Genomic DNA, 20,171 nt, shown 5'->3' on the forward strand with positions numbered 1-20,171 from the left:
TTTAAGATTTTGCATATTTTCTTGTGATTTAATGTTTCCTTTTAAAGGAAAAGCTCTTGTCTCTGGCTGCTGTGATACCTCTTTGCTCCCAAGTCATCCCTGTGTTGTCCCAGCAAAGTCTTAAAGCACCTCTTTCTGACAAGACTAGGAAACTTATTGATGTTTGCTTTGCTTTTCAGGCAGATGCAAAGCACCACTAAGTTAAAAACAGGAGCGAATTTCAAGCAAACACAGCTAGCTGCATGTTTGCATCGGTGTGGCAGTCATTCCTGTGCCTGTGGTCGTTCCTCTTGCTTTGTTGCCTCCATTGAAATTGCTGGATGGGACCTCAGGGTTGCATCACCATTAGCTGTTGTGTAGCCTCTGATGAGACTTCATCAGACATGATGGGAAGAAATGGAGCTTTTGCTCTGGTTTTAGAGGTGCTTGCAGTGCCCTGGAGGACTGTGCAGTTTCCCTGCTGCTTTCACCATTGTTGCTGAAACAGCTGTTGGAATTTGCTGTGCCTGTTTACTGCCTGAGATACTTCTGTATTTCTCTCCTGTTAAGCTGTGGAGTGTCTTTAAAAGAAACCAAATGAGAACATCGCTATTTCCTTGCTGTTTGCGAGGGAGAAAGTGCTGAGGGAGCAGTAGTGCTCTTAACTACTCTCCCTCACAGCTGTGCTTCAATGAAGCTATTCTGTGGAAACCAAACCCTCATATTTATTTTCTAGGCAAAGTTTTCTGCCTCGGATACCTGAGGTAATCCCCCCTTTGTTGGCAACTTCTCCTTAGGCTGGTTTAGTTGCAACACAAAGCTTTGGTTTCTGGGAAGTCTTCACAGGTGTGTGGCAGTGCTGGGATGTCCCTATCTTCCTGTTTAACTGGTAGAGAGCCTTTTGGTACATCTAAGGATCTGCTTGGGATCAGCTCCTGACAGGCTTAAGCAAATAATAAAATGTGGGATGGGATGCCAGCAATAAATTGTTGGCAAGTCCTTTGCATTCAAGTCGGTAAATGATGACATGGCTTCATCTTCCTTCTTTAAAGAATTGGACAGGTAACTTTTGGAAATTGATGTTACCACAAAGGGAAGGGAAACAAATACATGAGTCATTCAGGAAGTCAGTAACCCTCACCACCTAATTTCTTTTATAACCAGTTTTGTTTGCACTAAGTGGTGAAGAACAGCTCACCAGTTGGTAATGCAATGTTCAAATCCAGGTTTCACCCTTGTAGGAAGAAAAAACACCTAGGGACTTCTCTGTATTTAAACATTGCAAGGTACTCTGTATGAGGGAGAACTGGCAGGGCCTGGGGAGCCAGGGGCTGCAGGGCTCACCTGTGTGGAAAGGGGCTGTGATTCCAGCTGGTTCCAGCCAGCTCCAAACTAGACAAACCCAGTCCATTGCACACCAAAGCTGCAGCTGGTCAGAGTAGCTTACTCTGCCTCTGCTTGAACGTGTCAGGTAGTGTAGAAGCACTCCAAAGTGGCCAGTCTGAGGGGCTGAAGGTGTCTTGGAAAAGTCACAGAACAGTAAGGCTTTTGTTCAATAGAGGGGGAAAAAACGAGAGAGGAAAAAAAAAATCTCAGCAGAGATTTTTCTTCTTGTTTTCTGATGAAGAGTGATTAATCTGAAATGGAAAATTATGTTATCAAGCTGACCCATAGCTCTCTTTAGGAGGCATAATATAGTTCTCTGTTACATTATGCACATTTCTGGTTTGTCTGACAGAACTTCTGTTTTTACTGTTGGATTGTATCGATTTTATTTATTTTAAATTATGCAAACTTATACTAAAAGATAAACAGGGATTAAAGCAGAGGAGACACTAAAATGTTGTGCAACTTTCAGAAAACTTTTTATTTTTTTTCTTCAAAGAATATATTCCTTTTGAAATATTTCTGGGCTTTTAACGTTATTAAGAGCCAGGCACTTCTGAGGAAGGTGTTGCCACATTGATGGCAGTGCCCTTCAATTAAACTGTGCATTTATACAGCTTATTTCATGCCATGTCTCCTCTGTCCTTGAGCTCAGGAAGGTTAGCTGGTACGTGGGTGCTGTACCTCAAGGGGGAAGGCAGGGGTGGGGCTGAAGATGCAGAACTGGCCAGTGCAGCAGAAGAGGAGCATGGAAGGATTAGGAAGGTAATCTTGGACCTGGTCTCCTGGGAAGTGATAGAAGGATGATTATTTTCTCTGTGCTGCCTGAGAGCTCTCCTGTGCCAGGAGCTCTCGTGTTGGGGGCATCCAGGACAGTAAGGAGTAATGCTCAGTAGCGCTCTTTTTTCCCCTTTGTTATTCTCCTCCTTGTTTCATCTCCCTCCTCCCAAAATGTGTAGTTTGGGAAGGCCATAGTGCAAAGTAGATTCTTGTGGGAAAGTTGCAGTTACCTATCTTACTCTGATATATGCTGGGGACTGAGCTCTGGCTAGGGCTGGTGTGTCCTCAGCAGGAGAGAAGAGGGGAAGCAAAGCTCTCTCCATGCTCTGTTTGGATATGCCATTTATGAACATCAGCCCTTTAGTCTTTTATAGGTACTTCAGGTTCATCTCTCTCAAGTGATTGTGACCATTCCCTTGTTCACCTGGCTCGTGGTCTCTGTTTTTATTTTTTATAACCATTCCTGGAAATCAGGCAGAGTCCAGAAGAGACAACTGCAGGAAGAGGTCACTCAGCTACACCCTGCCATTACAGCCCAAGCTGAGGTCTTGACATTTAAATTTGTGTATAATGATGAAGCCAAACAGCATCCTGTAATATGCTGGCAGAGGTATGAGAAGTATAAAGCACTCTTCAAAATGGCATTTGTATCCAGGGGGAAAATAAAGTAGGCACATGAGGTCTGGCAAGTTAAATACAGCAACACCACAAGACTGTAGAAAACACTGTTTGAAAACAATTTTCAAAAGATAGTAAAGCTACAAATATTATTAATCCTTTTTTTTTTCCTGTTGCAGAAGGAACATGAAGCCTGCTAGAGAGACAGAAGATCAGTAGGGAATGAGACTGGAAGGGAGTTCAGAGATCACTTTGAAACAACCTAAAATTAATTTCTGCATCTAGCTACAGGTAAGAGGAACTTGGGAATGCTGGGCCCTGCTGTTTGTGAACAGAGAAGGGCTGGTGGGAGATGTGATGATTGGAGTCTATCTTGAGCTTAGTAGTCTTGAAATGAGTTTTCAGTTCTTAAAAACTTCTACCTTGGACTTCCAGACTTTGGCCTGTTCAGGGCACTGGTCGAGACAGTCCCTTGGGAAGCAGTCCTGAGGGGCAAAGGGTGCAGGAAGGCTGGACATTCTTCAAGAAGAACATCTGAAAGGCACAGGAACAGGCCATCTCAGTATGCTATAAGACAAGCCAGCAGGGAAGGAGACTGGCCTGGATGAACAGGGAGCTTCTGACTGAACTCAAGGGGGAAAAAAAAAATTACCAGCTTTGGAATAAGGGGGAAGTGGCTCAGGAGGATTACAAGGGTATCATTAGGTTATGCAGGGAGAAAGTTAGAAAGGCCAAAGACCCAGGTAGAATTTAATCTGGCAAGTGCCACAGGAGATAACAAAAATTTTTTTTCCAAATGCATTTATACTAGAGAGCCAAGGAGACTCTCCATCCTTTACTGGATAAGAGGGGAAACGCTGCCACCAAGGATGCAGAAAAGGCTGAGATACTTGATGACTTCTTTGCTTCAGTCTTTAACTGAAAGACCAGTTATTATCAGGGTGTCAAGCCCCCTGAGCTGGAAGATAGGGACAGGATAACCCCCTGTAGTCCAGGAGGAAACAGTGACCTGCTGCTCCACTTAAAAGTGCACAAGTCTACGGGGCTGGGTGGGATCCACTCAAGGAGACTGAGGGAGCAGGTGGACAAACTCACTGAGCTGCTCTCCATCATTTACTGGCAGCCCTTGTGAACTGGGAAAGTCCCAGAGGACTGGGGGTTAGCCAATGTGACACCCATCTACAAGAAGGCTGAAAGGAGGATCTGGAGAGCCACAGGCCCATGAGCCTGACCTTGATACCAAGGCAGACTATGGAACAGGTCATAGTGAGCGTGACCAACCAGGGGGCCAAGCCCAGCCAGCACATGTTCATGAGAGGCAGGTCCTCCTTGACAAACCTGAGCCCACAAATTTCCTACTAAGTGTACCAGCATTACTGACAGTTTTCCATTCATCTTGGGCTACTGCTTATTGTATTTAGGGAGGCTGAATTGAAACGTGATGATGCTGCCATGTCTGGCTACTTGCTTTTCTGTTTGTGATCATTACTTAGGTACATCATTGATATTTTCTATTGCAAATTAACAGAGTCTGTAGATATTTTTTTCTGGACAGCTTCAGTAAGATGCCATCACATCTGTGGTTGCTTTGTGTACAGTGATCTGGGAATCAGTGGCTGTTAAAACTGCCATATCATTTCTTCCCTCAATCTGTTTATTTTTTTGTAGAAACTTGCTAATCTCATTCTCTCTTTGCTGTGGCTTGCTTTTAATGCATCTTATCCCATAGAGCATCTATCCAGTATTTCATTACAGCTATACAAGAGGGTGTTTATACTCCTTTCTTTTATTTCAGGAGAAAATTTAGTTCTAAATCCACTGTAAGTGAATTGGATCTTGCAGGGTTCATTCTGGAAAGGTGAAGTTGTGATTAATACAGAAGATACAGTTAAGACAGGTGCCTTAAATGTCCTCTGCCTTCAGCTGCAGTATTTTATTGGTCTAATATACTACATTTACAATATTTGCTCTCTTCTTACCTCAAACATTCACACGTGCTCGGTCTGCCGTCCTCTCTGGGTTCAGGAGGAGGAGCTCTAAAGCTGTTGGTAAAATACTAAAAACTAATTCCCCTAAATACTATAGGGGAATTTGCTGGTGGATTCATCCCTGGTGGGCACCACTCTGTGTTTCTATTTCTAGCAGACTGATTAGTCACCTGCTGAATGCTGTTATTGTCAAGTCTCACCTCTTCTACTCTCATTAGTAATGTAAATCTGGAGAAAATGGAGATCTTCAGCTGCTTTCTGGTGGGTGCCCAAAATATTTCTCTCAGGCTGCTTGTGATAGATGATATTTATTGTTCCAGACCCTTAACAGCTACCTGGGTATACAGCAGTATTTTGCTGGACCTTGTCCTCTCCTCTCTATTACTGAATTTGTAGCAAATTTACAAATACCCCCTCTGGTGTTTTGCAGTTCCAATGTCCACACATTTGCCTGAAAGGACATCACTAAACTCAAGGGTATTTGGTTTGCTCCCCTGAACACAACAGGGGCTGGTGCAAACACTTTTTCCAAGGCTGACCAGAGCTGTGTTGCTGCGTTTGTGCTGGATGTACATTCAAACATAGCTTTTGTGTAGTTTAATGCAATAAAGGAGTTGAAGTCTTGATAAAAATACACAACAACAACAAGCAGTAAAAAAACAAAGAAAGAAGTGAAGCTATACCATGGTGTACTTTCATTTAGCCCGTGAAGACTGGATGTTCATGACAAATTCTGGCTGACCTCAGGTGTACCAGATCCTCCAGCCGGCCCCAGGTGTGACTCCTCCAGCGCTGGGTCCCTTGCCACCCTCTGCTTTGCTACCCCAGCAGAGCTTTCCTTAAACCCAGACGGGGATTTTTAGTGCCCAGAACTGCAGGAATGACAGTTGACTTGGCCACTAGAGGGCACAGCTATTGCTGGAAAATGCTGGGATCAACCAAAGCGTCTTGCCCAGCTTAAGATGCAAACCCACCTCTAACTAGTTTCTCTGCATGTTCTGAGGGGCAACAAAGAATTACATTGCAAATCCATTTTATTTAGTAGTATATGATGTATCTATAGATACACATATATTTGCTAATAGCTAGATCATCCCTTTGCACCCTCTTTCCTGTAATGTCCTGCTAATTTGCATGCCTATCCAGCTTCATATGCTGAATCTCCTAATTACCTAGGTATTAGCTGTATCAATTAAATCCTAGAAGGGAAACAATAGCGAAGTCCTTATTCACATGCTCAGTTTATATTCTGTTTTTGAAACAACACCTGCATTTCTGCAATATGGACAACTATGGTTTTCCTATAATTGTCTGATCACCTCTGGCTAAAACACTTGTTTTTACTTGGTACACTAAGATTTAGGCCTGGTGGTTCTAAAACCTTCTACAGAACTTATACTCTGAGAATTACACAGGTCTACTATAATTATGTAAAAACAATCCTAATTGCTTTCCGTGCAAACTGAGAATGTTACATTTCATTCTCTGATATCACTAAATGCATGCCCTTAAAAAATTTTTACAGTTCATTTCTTGCCATTTGTTATCACTGTTTGAACTGTCATGAAGATCATATGATCTCTTATAAGAATATCACTCAATAATGCACACTTTTTCCTATTAGGAATAATTTGCCAGCTTTCAGGAACTTCTGAATATCTGCTGTTACAGTTCGGAAAGCAGAGGATTGCAGGAATGCAGGATGATTTTTGGCTTCATATAAGTTGGTTTCCTGCACAATTCATGCTGTACCATCATTCAATCATTCAATTATCATCTAGTTTGGGTTGTTTCCCTTTCTTCCTGTCTGTGGTTTTGCTACCAAGGAAATACCAGTGAAGCACAGTTATTCATTTAGGGCAGGAAGTCACTTTGCTCAGAGCAGGCTGCACTGAACGCATGTGAGCATGTGCTGATCCAGCGGCAGCAGACTGGTGGCAGTCCTTGCATGGTGGAGTTACAAGATCATCTGCAGAGGCAGCCCTGTGTTTGTTTCCTTTGTTTTATCCCTTCTGTGCTTGGAACAAGGGATCCTTAATGGTATTTCAATTTCAGCCTTTACCTTGTGCAGTGAGGTGTCCCTGTGCATTTTGCAATTCTTGTTTGGACACATTTTTTGTTTGTTACTTTCAAGCCCTGTATTGGTTAACTTGGCTTTTAAATTTAGTAAGTAAGGCCATGAAAATGATAGGCAGTATTTTGCTGGAAAGCATCTGGGCAGAAAAGGGCCTGGTGGTTCCCTGGACCAGAAGCCAGCAGATGGCCCCACAGCCTGTGGAGCATGGCCTGCAAGGTCATGGGGAGTGATCCTCGCCCATCACTCAGCACTGGTGAGACACACTTGGGGTGGGTGCTGCTTCTGGGATCCCGGGATGAGTGAGCCGTGTCCGTACTGCAGCAGATCCAGCAAAGGGCCACTAAGGTGAGAAGGGGACTGGAGCACACGGTGCGTGAGGGGAGGCTGGGAGAGCTCTGCTGACTTTTCTTGGACTAGAGCCGGCTGGGGTGTCTGGTCAGGGTGTGCAAACACCTGACTGAAGGCAGGTGGGTAAAGGACACAAGCAAGACTCTCCTCTGTTCAATGCAGAGATGGGAGGAGACACAGTGGGCACAAATTGAGCTGTGGGAAGCTAGAATGAAAGGAATGGAGGTGAAACACTGGATCGGGTAGCCCAGAGCGGTTCTGCAGTCTCTGTGCTGGGACAAGGATGGTCACGAGTCCATCCATGGTGCTGCTGTGCATGGAAGGATCTGGGGAGAGGAGAGGGGTGTGGGACGCTACAGAGCAATATTTCTTTCAGGCAGCTGAGGGGGAATTGCAGTAAACCCTACATTTAGTGGCTGCACTGATAAAGGTGGGATTTTATGAATGTGCCAGCGTCTCTCGTGCAAGGGAAAGTCAGCCAGCCTTGATCACAGGGGCAAGGGGGAAGAGTCATAGAATGAGGGACACCTGAACGTGGTGGCAAAGTCCTTCAGTGAGGTCCCTGGCTTATTAGGGAGTACTCCCTAATGAATGAGTGAAGTGTTTGGTCCAAAGAGTGTGTTTCCAAAGGAGCATTCCGTACTTAGGCCTTGGGGTGGGAGCAGGCAGCTCTATGGAAGGGTCAGCTCAGTTACTGTGGCAGCCCCAGAAGCAGCGCGAGCACTGGGAATTCTTAGCAAAGGAGAAGAAAACAAAACCAGCCATTTTCCTGCCACAGTCTAAAGTATCCCAACAGTGGGGTTTCAATTTCCTCTTTTTTTCTTTTTTTATTACTTTATAACTAACAGTTTGTTCGCAGTAGCTCTGTATGACCTTTGTATCACCTACTCAGTACAGATGAATGATGTCACATCCTCCCCGTTTTTTTTCCACCTGTGCTCGGACTCCATTTCTCACCCTTCCTTTTTAGAAGAAGGAAGTGCCAGACCGTAGAGCTGTAGGCATGCTCATAGACTTTAATGTCTTAAATATCTTTTCCAGCTGAGCAGGGAATTCTGTGGTTTCTTGAAAGCAGGGACAGGTGAGTTTCCGGCCTTCTCTACAGCTCTATCTCTGTCCCACCAAGCTTGTGCCACATTGTCTTCTACAGCTTAAAAAATGATTTACAGGGTTCAGCAAGGTGGGGTGTGGAGAGTGGAGTGGTAGGTCTGTAAAAGGGTGGGTTGGTATTTGCTGCCTGTAGCACTGGCAGCACACGCTGGCATTTCTGTGTGGGAGGAGAAAACCTTCTGGGGATCCAGAACCGATCATCTGTGTATCGGCTTCCTCTCCTCTGTTGCCCAAGTCCCAGTGCATCTGACAAGCCATTTTCAGGGCACATGAGAAGCTCCATATGTGACCCCCACACAATGATCAAGGGGAAAATGAGTTTTGTCATTAGGATTGTGCCAGCTGGGTTCTTTGTCCTGTTCCCTGCTTGATTGGTTTCCTCCTGCCAGAGTTTCTTGAATATGTGTTTTATGTTCAGAATGACAGCAAGTTCTAGAGGGCAACAGATGAGGTCTCTAATGGTGTTCCCAGGGTTTGTTTTGCACTGCGGTGAAGGTGGGACACACCTGTGAAGAAAGACTCATACTGTGATGCCTCGTCTGTCAGGTTTTCTCTTTCCTTCCCTTCAGGGTGTCTCAGGAGAGCAGGCTCTGGCTGGAGAGAGAATGCTCAGGATGCCCAGCTGCCTCCTAAAGCTGACCAGGGTGGTGCTGAGCCACAAGCCCTGGGCACTGTTTATCCTCATCTTTATATTCGTATCCTTCGCCTACATCAAGTTGCACTTGGGCATCTGGGAGGACCCAAACAGCAGAGGCCACCCCTACGGCTTGTCAGCTGAAATCAGCTGTGCTCACTATGTGCCTTCTTCCCTCAACATTGCTGCTGGGCCCTCTCCTTCCACAGGGAATGTGTTTTTTGTGGAGACATCAGAGCAAACTACCCCAAGTTACCTGTTCTCATGCTCTGTGGAGTCAGCAGCCAGGGCACACCCTGGGTCAAGGGTCATGGTCCTCATGAAAGGCATGGCCAAAGGGAACACCTCCTTACCCAAGCACTGGGCTTTCTCCTTGCTGAGCTGCTTCCCCAACGTGGAAATCCAGCCCCTGGACTTGACAGAGCTCTTTTCTGGAACGCCTCTGGCACAGTGGTACTTGTGGCCTCTGAGGCACTGGGAGCCTCATTATTTTGCCGTCCTGTCTGATGCCTGCAGGATTGTCCTCATGTGGAAATTTGGTGGCATCTACCTGGATACAGACTTCATTGTGCTTAAGAACTTGCAGAACCTCACCAATGCCCTTGGGATCCAGAGTGAAGACGTACTGAATGGGGCCTTTCTGTCCTTTAAGCCCAAGCACGAGTTCATGGAACTTTGCATGCAGGACTTTGTGCAGAACTACAATGGCTGGGTCTGGGGGCGCCAGGGCCCAGAGCTCCTAACTCGTGTCTTCAAGAAATGGTGCTCCCTCAGAACTATCAAGACCATGAGCTGCAAAGGTGTGAGTGCTCTTGCCCCAGAAGCTGTGTATCCTATTCCCTGGCAGGACTGGAAGAAGCTGTTTGAGGCAGGCAGTGCCTTGGAGCTTCACAAACTCCTTGAGAACAGCTATGCAGTGCACATATGGAACAAACTGAGCCACGGGACCAAGTTAGAGATCCCATCCCAGGCTCCGCTGGCTCAGCTCTATTCCCAGTTCTGCCCCGCCACCTATGCAAAGATGAAACAGGACTCTGAAGAGTGGGCAAGGCGTGCAGTGTGACCTGTGGGCCCTTGGCTGCAGGGATGCTCCCCAGACTGAAGGAAGCCGAGTGCCTTTGACCTTCCCCAGAGTTGGTTTCTAGACCCCAGCTCAGGTTTTCTGTGTGACGCCTCTGTGCTTTTGTACCATTCCTGATACCTGCCTCAGATCCTTTGTGTTTCATTTACATTTACAGCAGAACCTGTACGTTCCTTTCACTGGAATATTGAGCCCCTTGTGGACGTCCAGAGGGAGACATGTCCACATCAGTCAAAGGACCAAGTCCAGGACTCAGACCAGTGTCCCCAGCGACAAAAATAAGATCACAGAAGCATGTGAAGGTTGGAAAAGACCTCCAAGATCATTGAGTCCAGCCTTTAATTCAGTATCACCACACCCACTAGTCATTATCCCAAAGTGCCCTGTGTACTCTTTTTTTGGAGCACTTCCACGGATGGTGACTCCACCACTTCCCCGGGGAGCTTGTGGCACACAGTGCTGAAGCATGCTGACATTTTTCCTCACATCCAAGCTGAACCTACCTTGGTGCAGGGAGTGCTGCATCCAGCCCTGGGATCCAGCACAGGAAGGACAGGGAGCTGCTGGAGCCAGTCCAGAGCAGGGACACCAAGGGGAGCAGAGGGATGGAGCAGCTCTGCTGGGAGGAAAGGCTGAGGGAACTGGGATTGTTCAGCCTGGAGAAGGGAAGGCTTTGGGGTGACCTCATTGTGGCCTTGCAGTGCCTGAAGGGAGCCCACAGGAAAGATGGAGAGAGACTCTTGACAAGGGGGAATGGCTTCACACTGACAGAGAGCAGGTTTAGATTGCATATGAGGCAGAAATTGTTCCCAGTGAGGGTGCTGAGGCCCTGGCACAGGTTGCCCAGAGAAGCTGTGGCTGCCCCATCCCTGGCAGTGTCCAAGGCCAGGCTGGATGGGACTCTGAGACACCTGGGATAATAGTGGAAGGTGTCCCTGCCCATGGCAGGAGCGGTGGAACGAGATGATCTTTACCGTCCTTTCCAACCCAAACCATTCTTTTCGTTTCCCCTCGTCCTGTCCCTTGTTCCCTGGGAGCAGAGCCTGACCCCCCCCCTGGCTGCACCCTCCTGTCAGGGAGCTGTAGAGAGTGAGAGGGTCCCCCCTGAGCCTCTTCTCCTCCAGGTTAAACACCCCCAGCTCCCTGAGCCGCTCCTCATCAGACTTGTGCTCCAGCCCCTTCCCCAGCTCCGTTCCCTTCCCCAGACTCACTCCAGCCCCTCAGTGTCCATCTTGCAGTGACAGGCCCAGAACAGGACACAGCACTTGGGGTGAGGCCTCACCAGTGCCCATGACAGGGGACAGCCACTGCCCTGGTCCTGCTGGCCACACTGTTGCTGACCCAGCCCAGGAGCCACTGGCCTTCTTGCCCATCTGGGCACACGCTGTGGACCAGCAGCCCCAGGCCCTTTCCTCTGGGGCTCCTTCCAGCCACTCTTCCCCAGCCTGGAGCTCCTGGGGGTTGTTGTGACCCAGGGGCAGGACCCCGCGCTTGGCCTTGTTGAACCTCAAAGATATGAAACAGGACTGGCCCTGGAAGTGGGCCCTGGGGCACAGCACCAGTGACCCACTGCCAGCTGGATTAACTCCACCACCACTCTCTGTGCTTGGCCATCCAGGCAGCTTTTCCTCAGCAAACGGGGAACCTGTTAAAGCCGTGGGCTGCCAGCACAATGCTCTCCAGGAGAACACTGTGGGAGACAGTGATCAAAGGCTTTACTGAAGGCCCAGGTACACGACACCCACAGCCTTTCCCCATCCATTAGGTTTTCATAGGAGGAGATTGGGTCAGCCAAGCAGGACCTGCTTGAACCCATGCTGACTGGGCCTGATGCCCCAGTGCTGCAGCACACATCGTGTGATTGCACTCAAGGTAATCTCTTCCATGCCCTTCTGTTACAGCAGGGATTACTGTAACAAGCATATATCAAACCAGGAGTCCCATGGAAAGGAAATATATATGGATGGATTCTTGGTAGATGTTTCAGAGATGTTTATTTCTCCAGCCGCACAGCCGGGGCTCTGCTCAGGAACTGCCCCCAGTCACGGGACCCAAGGGTCCTTGGTCACACAGGGAAACACAAACCAACCAATGGGAAATGAGGCTGACCAGGGGCAGGGAAAGGCCGTGTCTCCTCCCCAGGGCCCATCTCCCAGGGCTCTATGGCAGGGGGAGAGACCCCAACATCTCACCCATTTTATTTTAATAAAGGATAATGAAAACAACTGGATAAACATAACAAGAACAGTTTCGAGTCAAAACAAGCCACCCTCCTGAGTCTTTAAATGTCCAAACAGATTCTGTGGAACATCTTAGGGCTGACAATGGGGAGACAGAAGTCTCTGGGCATGCTTTGTGTTGAAACTGAGGCAGGAGAGGGTTTAATTTCTTCCCTCCCCCGTTTCATCCCCCCCTTGGCATCGGAGAGGAATTGTAGGGAAATGGAATTGTATAGGGAAGCCATGGGGTGAAAAACGGATTAGGAATAAACTGGGGAGGGGGTGAATTTAGGAAGGGGTTCATATTGGGTATAGGGTAAAAGGGGGAAGTAGGCTGTGGGTAGGGAAGCTGCTGGGATGGATATTGTTTATAATTTTGTGCATAACGGCTGCCTTTGACATGAATACCTCTAGGCCCAGTAACATTTGCTGCTTGTAGACCCTTCTTTCCTTGCACTATATCAAATTGTACAACTTCCCCATCTCCTACATTTTGCAGGTCATTTTTAGGGTTATTCCTTTTAATGGCAGTGTTATGGATGAATAAATCTTTCCCTGTATCATCTCGTGTTATAAATCCATAGTTGTTTTTTTACATTGTACTGTTTCACAGTTCCTGTGATTTTTGTTGCTATAACGCCTCCTATCACGTGCTTGTGTGTTCGTCGTGGCTGCTGGTCCCGCGTGGCCGCCGCCTCGCCAACTCCGGCGTCTCGGCCGGGCCCCCGCGTTGCGGCTGCTCCGCGCTCTCCGAGCGGCGCTGCTCCAGCGCGTGTCTGGGCTCTGCGTGGCCCCACGCTGCCATCGCCGCCGGCTCCGTGCCCTGTGAGCGGTTCCGCTCCACCAGCTCCACGCTGCCTTGAGAGTGGCCCCGTTTCGGCTTGGCGCTGAGCGGCTTCTCGTGTCGCTGTGGAAACCGCCGCTTCTCCCTCCGCAGGGCTCTCCGAGCCGTGTGCTCAGAGCGGCCTGCCACGCCGATGCCCGGTTCCTGGCTGCTCGTGGCCCACGGCACCCGCGGCGCCTGTGGCATCGCTCCCTCACTCACGGCCGCGTGGCCAGGGACCCCAAGACAGGGATGGGGTCCGCGATAAGGCGCGCGCTCCCGAGGGGGCCGGGCGCATCCAGCACAGGCACCTCCGCCAGCACGGCTGCAGTCACGCGCCACAGGGATGGCGGCCGCGCGGCCTCGGCCATGGGATAAGTATGATACTCTGCTTTAGGGGTAATGGGACCATACAAATGCTCTTCAAGAGCTTCCCTGATTATAAGGTATGCACGGAAAGCTTCTCTTTGCTCCCTTACCTTATCCCAGATCTCATCCCAGAAACACCCCTCACAAGATCCAGGAGGTTTGATATCAAAAAGTAAGTCTCGAGAAATATAGGAGAACCTTTTGAAAAGCCAGATAAAAAAATGTTCTAAATCTCCCAGTTGCATTACTTTTTTGTTTTGTTGTTCAAGGATTCCTTTTACTTCTAGATACATTTTTTTCTGTGGCTCAGAGAGCCCCATTTCCCACGATTCTTCCATAGTCCAGAGAGAATATCCAAACCAACATGAGAAGAGAGAGGTCTAGAGTGGTTATTTTACTCACAAATTTTCCTCACGGATCGGTGTCTTGCCCGCATTCCTCCACCAGTTTGTTACAGTGGGGATTACTGTAACAAGCATATATCAAACCAGGAGTCCTGTGGAAAGGAAATACATATGGATGGAATCTTGGTAGATGTTTCAGAGATGTTTATTTCTCCAGCCGCACAGCCGGGGCTCTGCTCAGGAACTGCCCCCAGTCATGGGACCTGAGGGACCTTGGCCACACAAGGAAACACAAACCAACCAATAGGGAATGAGGCTGACCAGGGGCAGGGAAACCCCGTGCCTCCTCCCCAGGGCCGTCTCCCAGGGCTCCATGGTAGGGGGAGAGACCCCAACACCCTTCCCTGGCACTGAGGTCAGGCTAACAGGCCTGTGGTTCTCCCAGTTGTCCTTCCAAGCCTTCTCACAGATGGGTGTCACGTTGGCCCACATCCAGTCACCCAGGAGCTCTCCAGTTAACCAGGACTGCTGATAAGCGATGGAGAGTGGAGTTTTGTGAGCTGCTTCACCAGCTCCCTCCATAGCCTTAGGGGGAAGGATGGCATCTCCCTAGACTTGTGCATGTCTAGGCAGCACAGCAGCTCACTAACAGCTTCCTCCTGCAGTGTGGGGACTTCATTCTGCTCCCTGTTTCTGTCTTCCAGCTCAGCGGGCTGGATATCCTGAGGATAACTGGGCTTTTGGTTAAAGGCTGAGGTCAAGAAGGCATTGAGTACCTCAGCCCTTTCCTCATCCCTGGAGGCAATGTTCCCACCCCAGCATGCAATAAAGGATGGAGAATCTCCTTGGTCTCCTTTTGTTATTAAGGTGTTTGGAAAGGCATTTTTTTCTGAACTTTTATGCTGGGGGCAGATTGACTTCTAGCTGGAGTTTTACTTTTCTCATTTTCTCTCTGGTTAAGCTCATGACATCCTTGTAGTCTTGCTGAGTTGCCTGCCCCTTCTTCCAGAGCTGCTAAACTCTCTGTTCTTCCCTGAATCCCAGTGGAAGTTTGCTGTTCAGCCAGGCCAGCCTTCCCTGAACCAGTTTACAGCACACTGGGAAGAGCTCCTACTCTGCCTATAAGACCTCCTTCCTGAGGAATGTCCAGCCTTCCTGGGCCCCTTGGCCCCTCAGGACTGCTTCCCAAGGGATTCTCTCAACCAGTGTCCCAAACAGACCAAAGCTGGTCCTCCAGAAGTCCAAGGTGCTGACCCCTTTCCTTCCTTCCTTCCACCCTCCCTCCCTTCACGGAGAATTGAAACCAAATCATGTCGAGGTCACTGTGCCCAAGACGGCCTCTGGCAACCCCACCTCCCATCAGTGCTCCTCTGTTTGCAAAGTGCACATCCCATGGGACACCTCCCCTGCCGGGCTCGCCTGCCAGTTGTATCAGGAAGTTCTCTTCCGCATGCTCCAGGGACCTCCTAGAGTGTCTCCTGTCTGCTGGGTTGGATACCGGCAGACACCTGGTAAGTAGAAGATGTCACTGAGAATGTAGGCAGTGGATGATGGGGGGTCATCCATCTACCCCTTAGGCAAGTCCTTGCTCACCACTCAGCACTGGTGAGACACACTTGGGGTGGGTGCTGCTTCTGGGATCCCGGGATGAGTGAGCCGTGTCCGTACTGCAGCAGATCCAGCAAAGGGCCACTAAGGTGAGAAGGGGACTGGAGCACACGGTGCGTGAGGGGAGGCTGGGAGAGCTCTGCTGACTTTTCTTGGACTAGAGCCGGCTGGGGTGTCTGGTCAGGGTGTGCAAACACCTGACTGAAGGCGGGTGGGTAAAGGACACAAGCAAGACCCTCCTCTGTTCAATGCAGAGATGGGAGGAGACACAATGGGCACAAATTGAGCTGTGGGAAGCTAGAATGAAAGGAATGGAGGTGAAACACTGGATCGGGTAGCCCAGAGCGGTTCTGCAGTCTCTGTGCTGGGACAAGGATGGTCACGAGTCCATCCATGGTGCTGCTGTGCATGGAAGGATCTGGGGAGAGGAGAGGGGTGTGGGACGCTACAGAGCAATATTTCTTTCAGGCAGCTGAGGGGGAATTGCAGTAAACCCTACATTTAGTGGCTGCACTGATAAAGGTGGGATTTTATGAATGTGCCAGCGTGTCTCGTGCAAGGGAAAGTCAGCCAGCCTTGATCACAGGGGCAAGGGGGAAGAGTCATAGAATGAGGGACACCTGAACATGGTGGCAAAGTCCTTCAGTGAGGTCCCTGGCTTATTAGGGAGTATTCCCTAATGAGTGAGTGAAGTATTTGGTCCAAAGAGTGTGTTTCCAAAGGAGCATTCCGTACTTTGGCCTTGGGGTGGGAGCAGGCAGCTCTATGGAAGGGTCAGCTCAGTTACTGTGGCAGCCCCAGAAGCAGCGCGAGCACTGGGAATTCTTAGCAAAGGAGAAGAAAACAAAACCAGCCGTTTTCCTGCCACAGTCTAAAGTGTAGTGGCAATGGGGTCTGAATTTCCGCCGGTTTTTTCACTATTTCTTTATGATTATATTGGTCCTTTGCAGGACTACGTACATGCTCTTTATGAGCTACTCACTGGCTCAATGCGTGATGTCACATCCTTCTTTATTGTCTTTTTCCACGTATTCAGACTTTTTCTCTCTTCATTTCAGAAGAAGGAAGTGCCAGACCATAGAGTTGCAGGCACTCTCACAGACCCCAACCTCTTAAAACTCTTCTCCAGCTGAGCAGTGTATTCTGACGTGTCTTGAAGTCAGGGACCGGTGAGTAGTGTTTGCAGTTTCTATGGAATGGTGCTTGTGATTTCAGAGGAAGAGGGAGAGCCAGGCTTCCTGTGTTTGTTTTGTCAAAGAAATGCACTGGCTAATGCAGTGTCTAAAGCATTGTCTTACCTGCTCCACAAGCAGAAATGTATTTCTGACTTCACAGAGATGTGACGGTAGTAAAGTTCTGTCTTTTGCTCAAAATGCGCCAGTAACATTGAACCTTGCTTGTGGTTAGATTAGAGTGGCGCTTTCCTGCCCCTCTAGGGCACAGGAACTTCCCCCCAAGCCTCTACCGCTTTCTCTTCTTGCGCCTGCAAGGCAAACAATGATTTACAGGGTTCAACCGCTGCAGTGTGGAGGGTGGGGAATGGAAAGGGTCTGTAAAAGACAGGGTGGGTTGGTTTTTGCTGCCTACAACACCGGCAGCACACACTGGCATTTCTGTGCAGGAGGAGAAAACCTTCTGGGGATCCAGAGCTGATGCTTTGTCTGTCGGCTGCCTCTCCTCTGTCCCCCAGCCCCAGTGCCTGGTGCACACTGGTGGCTCCGTGCTCTGACATTTGGATGCCTCCCAGGGTGGCTGACAAGTCGTTAATGGCCACGGGGAAGCTCCGTATGTGACACAGGCACAGTGATCGAGGGGCAGTGACAAATGGGGCTGTGTCAGCTGGGTTCTCTATCCCATTCCCTGCCTCTTTGCTTACAGCTGTTGGATTAAAGCTTTTCCTGTTTCCCAAACCTTTCTGTCCTGGAGCGTGGGGCTTTGGAGATGGAGCTCAGGGAGGCAGGAGAAATGATGGAATCCTTTAGGATGGAAGAGACCTCTGAGATGACTGGCTCCAGCCCCAAAGCTCTCTCTGCCCAGTCCACCAGTAAGCCTAAGTGCCACACCTACACGTCTGTCAAATACCTCCAGGGATGGTGGCTCCACCACTTTCCCGGGCAGCCTCTGCCAAGGCCTGGTAACTCTTCCAGGAGTAAAATTCTGAGTAATGTCCACTCTAACCTCCCTTGGCACAACTTGAGGCCATTTCCTCTGGTCCTTAATGCCACAACCTTCCTCTCTGCTTCTTCATGTGCTCTTGCCCGTGGGCCTTTGGGGCTCGGTTGTGGGCGCGGGAGGTGCTGCTTCTACTGCCCTTCACTTTAAGGAGAGGCAAGGGCAGCAGTGCTGATGCTAACACTGAGGATGGAGCTAGACTGACTTATCTGTTTGTTGCTGCCTCATTAATAATCTCTTCCTCTCCATCCCTCCCTTTTGCCAGAAGAAGAGAGGAAGTAAGGGTAGGAGGGATTGCCTGTCCACCACCAGGATCCACTGGCAGAGCTGAGCAGGTCAGAGCCAGCGTGGCCTGTGCAGGGTTGGGAAGCAGCCTTGGAACTCCCTTTACTAAGGCAGTTCTTGTCCTTCTTTGTCTGCATCTGCCTCCAGAGCTGCCTTGTATCCATTCCTTTCCCACTCTCCATCCATCCTGCCAGGCTATAATGCCATGAACAATGAGCCAGGCTCTCAGCAGTGGGGCAGGTGGTTGGTTTAGAAAGGCAGCAGCTGCCGGGTCAGCAACCTGGGAGACTGAGGCTTGTGTTTGCTTTGGGGGAAGAGCACGCTGTGTATCAGGAGAAAACAACTCCCCTCACGACCAACACCTGTCCCTGGGCAGTGTCTGTTGACAGGGCTCCAGGAGTGGTCATAAGGAGCATTCCTATTTCCTCCTGCCAGGGGCTTTGTGTACGTGTCCCATGTCTCGTGTTCACAGGGACCTGAAGTTCTAGAGGTGACAGATGAGGTCTCTAATGGTGTTCCCAGGGTTTGTTGTGCACTGCGGTGAAGGTGGGACACACCTGTGAAGGAAGGCTCATACTGCGCTGCCTCGCCTGTCAGGGTTTTTCTCTTCTTTCCTTCCTTTCAGATCATGATGGCTGTCTCGGGAGAGCAGGCTCCGGCTGGAGAGAGAATGCTCAGGATGCCCAGCTGCCTCCTAAAGCTGACCAGGGTGGTGCTGAGCCACAAGCCCTGGGCTCTGTTTATCCTCATCGTTACATTCGTATCCTTTGTCTACCACAAGTTGCACTGGGGCATCTGGGAGGACCCAAACAGCAGAGGCCACCCCTACGGCTTGTCAGCTGAAATCAGCTGTGCTCACTATGTGCCTTCTTCCCTCAACATTGCTGCTGGGCCCTCTCCTTCCACAGGGAATGTGTTTTTTGTGGAGACATCAGAGCAAACTACCCCAAGTTACCTGTTCTCGTGCTCTGTGGAGTCAGCAGCCAGGGCACACCCTGGGTCAAGGGTCATGGTCCTCATGAAAGGCATGGCCAAAGGGAACACCTCCTTACCCAAGCACTGGGCTTTCTCCTTGCTGAGCTGCTTCCCCAACGTGGAAATCCAGCCCCTGGACTTGACAGAGCTCTTTTCTGGAACGCCTCTGGCACAGTGGTACTTGCAGCCTCAGCGCTACCAGGAGCCTCATTTTTTAGCCGTTCTGTCTGATGCCTGCAGGATTGTCCTCATGTGGAAATTTGGTGGCATCTACCTGGATACAGACTTCATTGTGCTTAAGAACTTGCAGAACCTCACCAATGCCCTTGGGATCCAGAGTGAAGACGTACTGAATGGGGCCTTTCTGTCCTTTAAGCCCAAGCACGAGTTCATGGAACTTTGCATGCAGGACTTTGTGCAGAACTACAATGGCTGGGTCTGGGGACACCAGGGCCCAGAGCTCCTAACTCGTGTCTTCAAGAAATGGTGCTCCCTCAGAACTATCCAGACCATGAGCTGCAAAGGTGTGAGTGCTCTTGCCCCGGAAGCTGTGTATCCTATTCCCTGGCAGGACTGGAAGAAGCTGTTTGAGGCAGTCAGTGCCTTGGAGCTTCACAAACTCCTTGAGCACACCTATGCAGTGCACATATGGAACAAACTGAGCCACGGGACCAAGTTAGAGATCCCATCCCAGGCTCTGCTGGCTCAGCTCTATTCCCAGTTCTGCCCCGCCACCTATGCAAAGATGAAACAGGACTCTGAAGAGTGGGCAAGGCGTGCAGTGTGACCTGTGGGCCCTTGGCTGCAGGGATGCTCCCCAGACTGAAGGAAGCCGAGTGCCTTTGACCTTCCCCAGAGTCGGTTTCTAGACCCCAGCTCAGGTTTTCTGTGTGACGCCTCTGTGCTTTTGTACCATTCCTGATACCTGCCTCAGATCCTTTGTGTTTCAATGTACAGAAGAACGTGTGTTCAGCCTCTCTTGCTGTCCTTCAGGGCCAGAGAAAGGTTTAACTTGTCCATCAGTGTCTCTCGGTTGTTCCTCTCCTAGTGTTCTCCAATGGCTCCTCCTTGTATCCCGGTCTGAGCAGCACATTGTGATCTTTCAACAGCTGTAGGAACCCGTGCCTTGCTCTCTATAGTATTTGAAAATTTCACGGAATATTCTGAGTTGGAAGACACCCATAATGATCATTGAATCCAACCCCTGTCCCTGCCAGGGGATGGGACACCCCAACAATCGTGCCCTGTGCATGAGAGCATTGTCCTTGGGGCTGTGTCCATTCCTGGGGGAGCCTGTTCAATGCCCCACCACCCTCTGGGGGAAGAACCTTTTCCCGATATCCAGCCTAACCCTCCCTGACACAGCTCCAGCCGT

At 49.5% G+C, this 20,171-nt stretch overlaps 2 protein-coding genes across 6 annotated transcripts; both read left to right on the forward strand.

Annotated features, from left to right (window-relative positions):
- Window positions 1-2,969: 2,969 nt before the first annotated feature.
- Window positions 2,970-10,237, forward strand: LOC121675466 (lactosylceramide 4-alpha-galactosyltransferase-like). Of its 2 annotated transcripts, none has more exons than XM_042050976.1 (2): window positions 2,970-3,054; window positions 8,856-10,237. In XM_042050976.1, exon 2 carries the CDS (start codon window positions 8,892-8,894, stop codon window positions 9,981-9,983), a length of 1,092 nt encoding a protein of 363 aa, XP_041906910.1. In that variant the 5' UTR covers window positions 2,970-3,054; window positions 8,856-8,891; the 3' UTR covers window positions 9,984-10,237. The 2 variants fall into 2 exon arrangements, with proteins under 2 accessions (XP_041906910.1, XP_041906911.1); XM_042050977.1 differs by lacking the exon at window positions 2,970-3,054 and adding an exon at window positions 7,971-8,257.
- Window positions 2,980-20,171, forward strand: LOC121675465 (lactosylceramide 4-alpha-galactosyltransferase-like). Of its 4 annotated transcripts, XM_042050975.1 has the most exons (4): window positions 2,980-3,054; window positions 16,423-16,533; window positions 17,802-17,871; window positions 18,447-20,171. In XM_042050975.1, exon 4 carries the CDS (start codon window positions 18,450-18,452, stop codon window positions 19,581-19,583), a length of 1,134 nt encoding a protein of 377 aa, XP_041906909.1. In that variant the 5' UTR covers window positions 2,980-3,054; window positions 16,423-16,533; window positions 17,802-17,871; window positions 18,447-18,449; the 3' UTR covers window positions 19,584-20,171. The 4 variants fall into 4 exon arrangements, with proteins under 4 accessions (XP_041906909.1, XP_041906907.1, XP_041906906.1 ...); XM_042050973.1 differs by lacking the exon at window positions 17,802-17,871; XM_042050974.1 differs by lacking the exons at window positions 2,980-3,054; window positions 17,802-17,871 and adding an exon at window positions 15,182-15,267.

This window comes from Corvus kubaryi, unplaced genomic scaffold, assembly GCF_017639235.1.
Source record: "Corvus kubaryi isolate FWS band 111438036 unplaced genomic scaffold, C.kubaryi_AGA036_p1.0 74, whole genome shotgun sequence".
Lineage (NCBI taxonomy): Eukaryota > Metazoa > Chordata > Aves > Passeriformes > Corvidae > Corvus > Corvus kubaryi.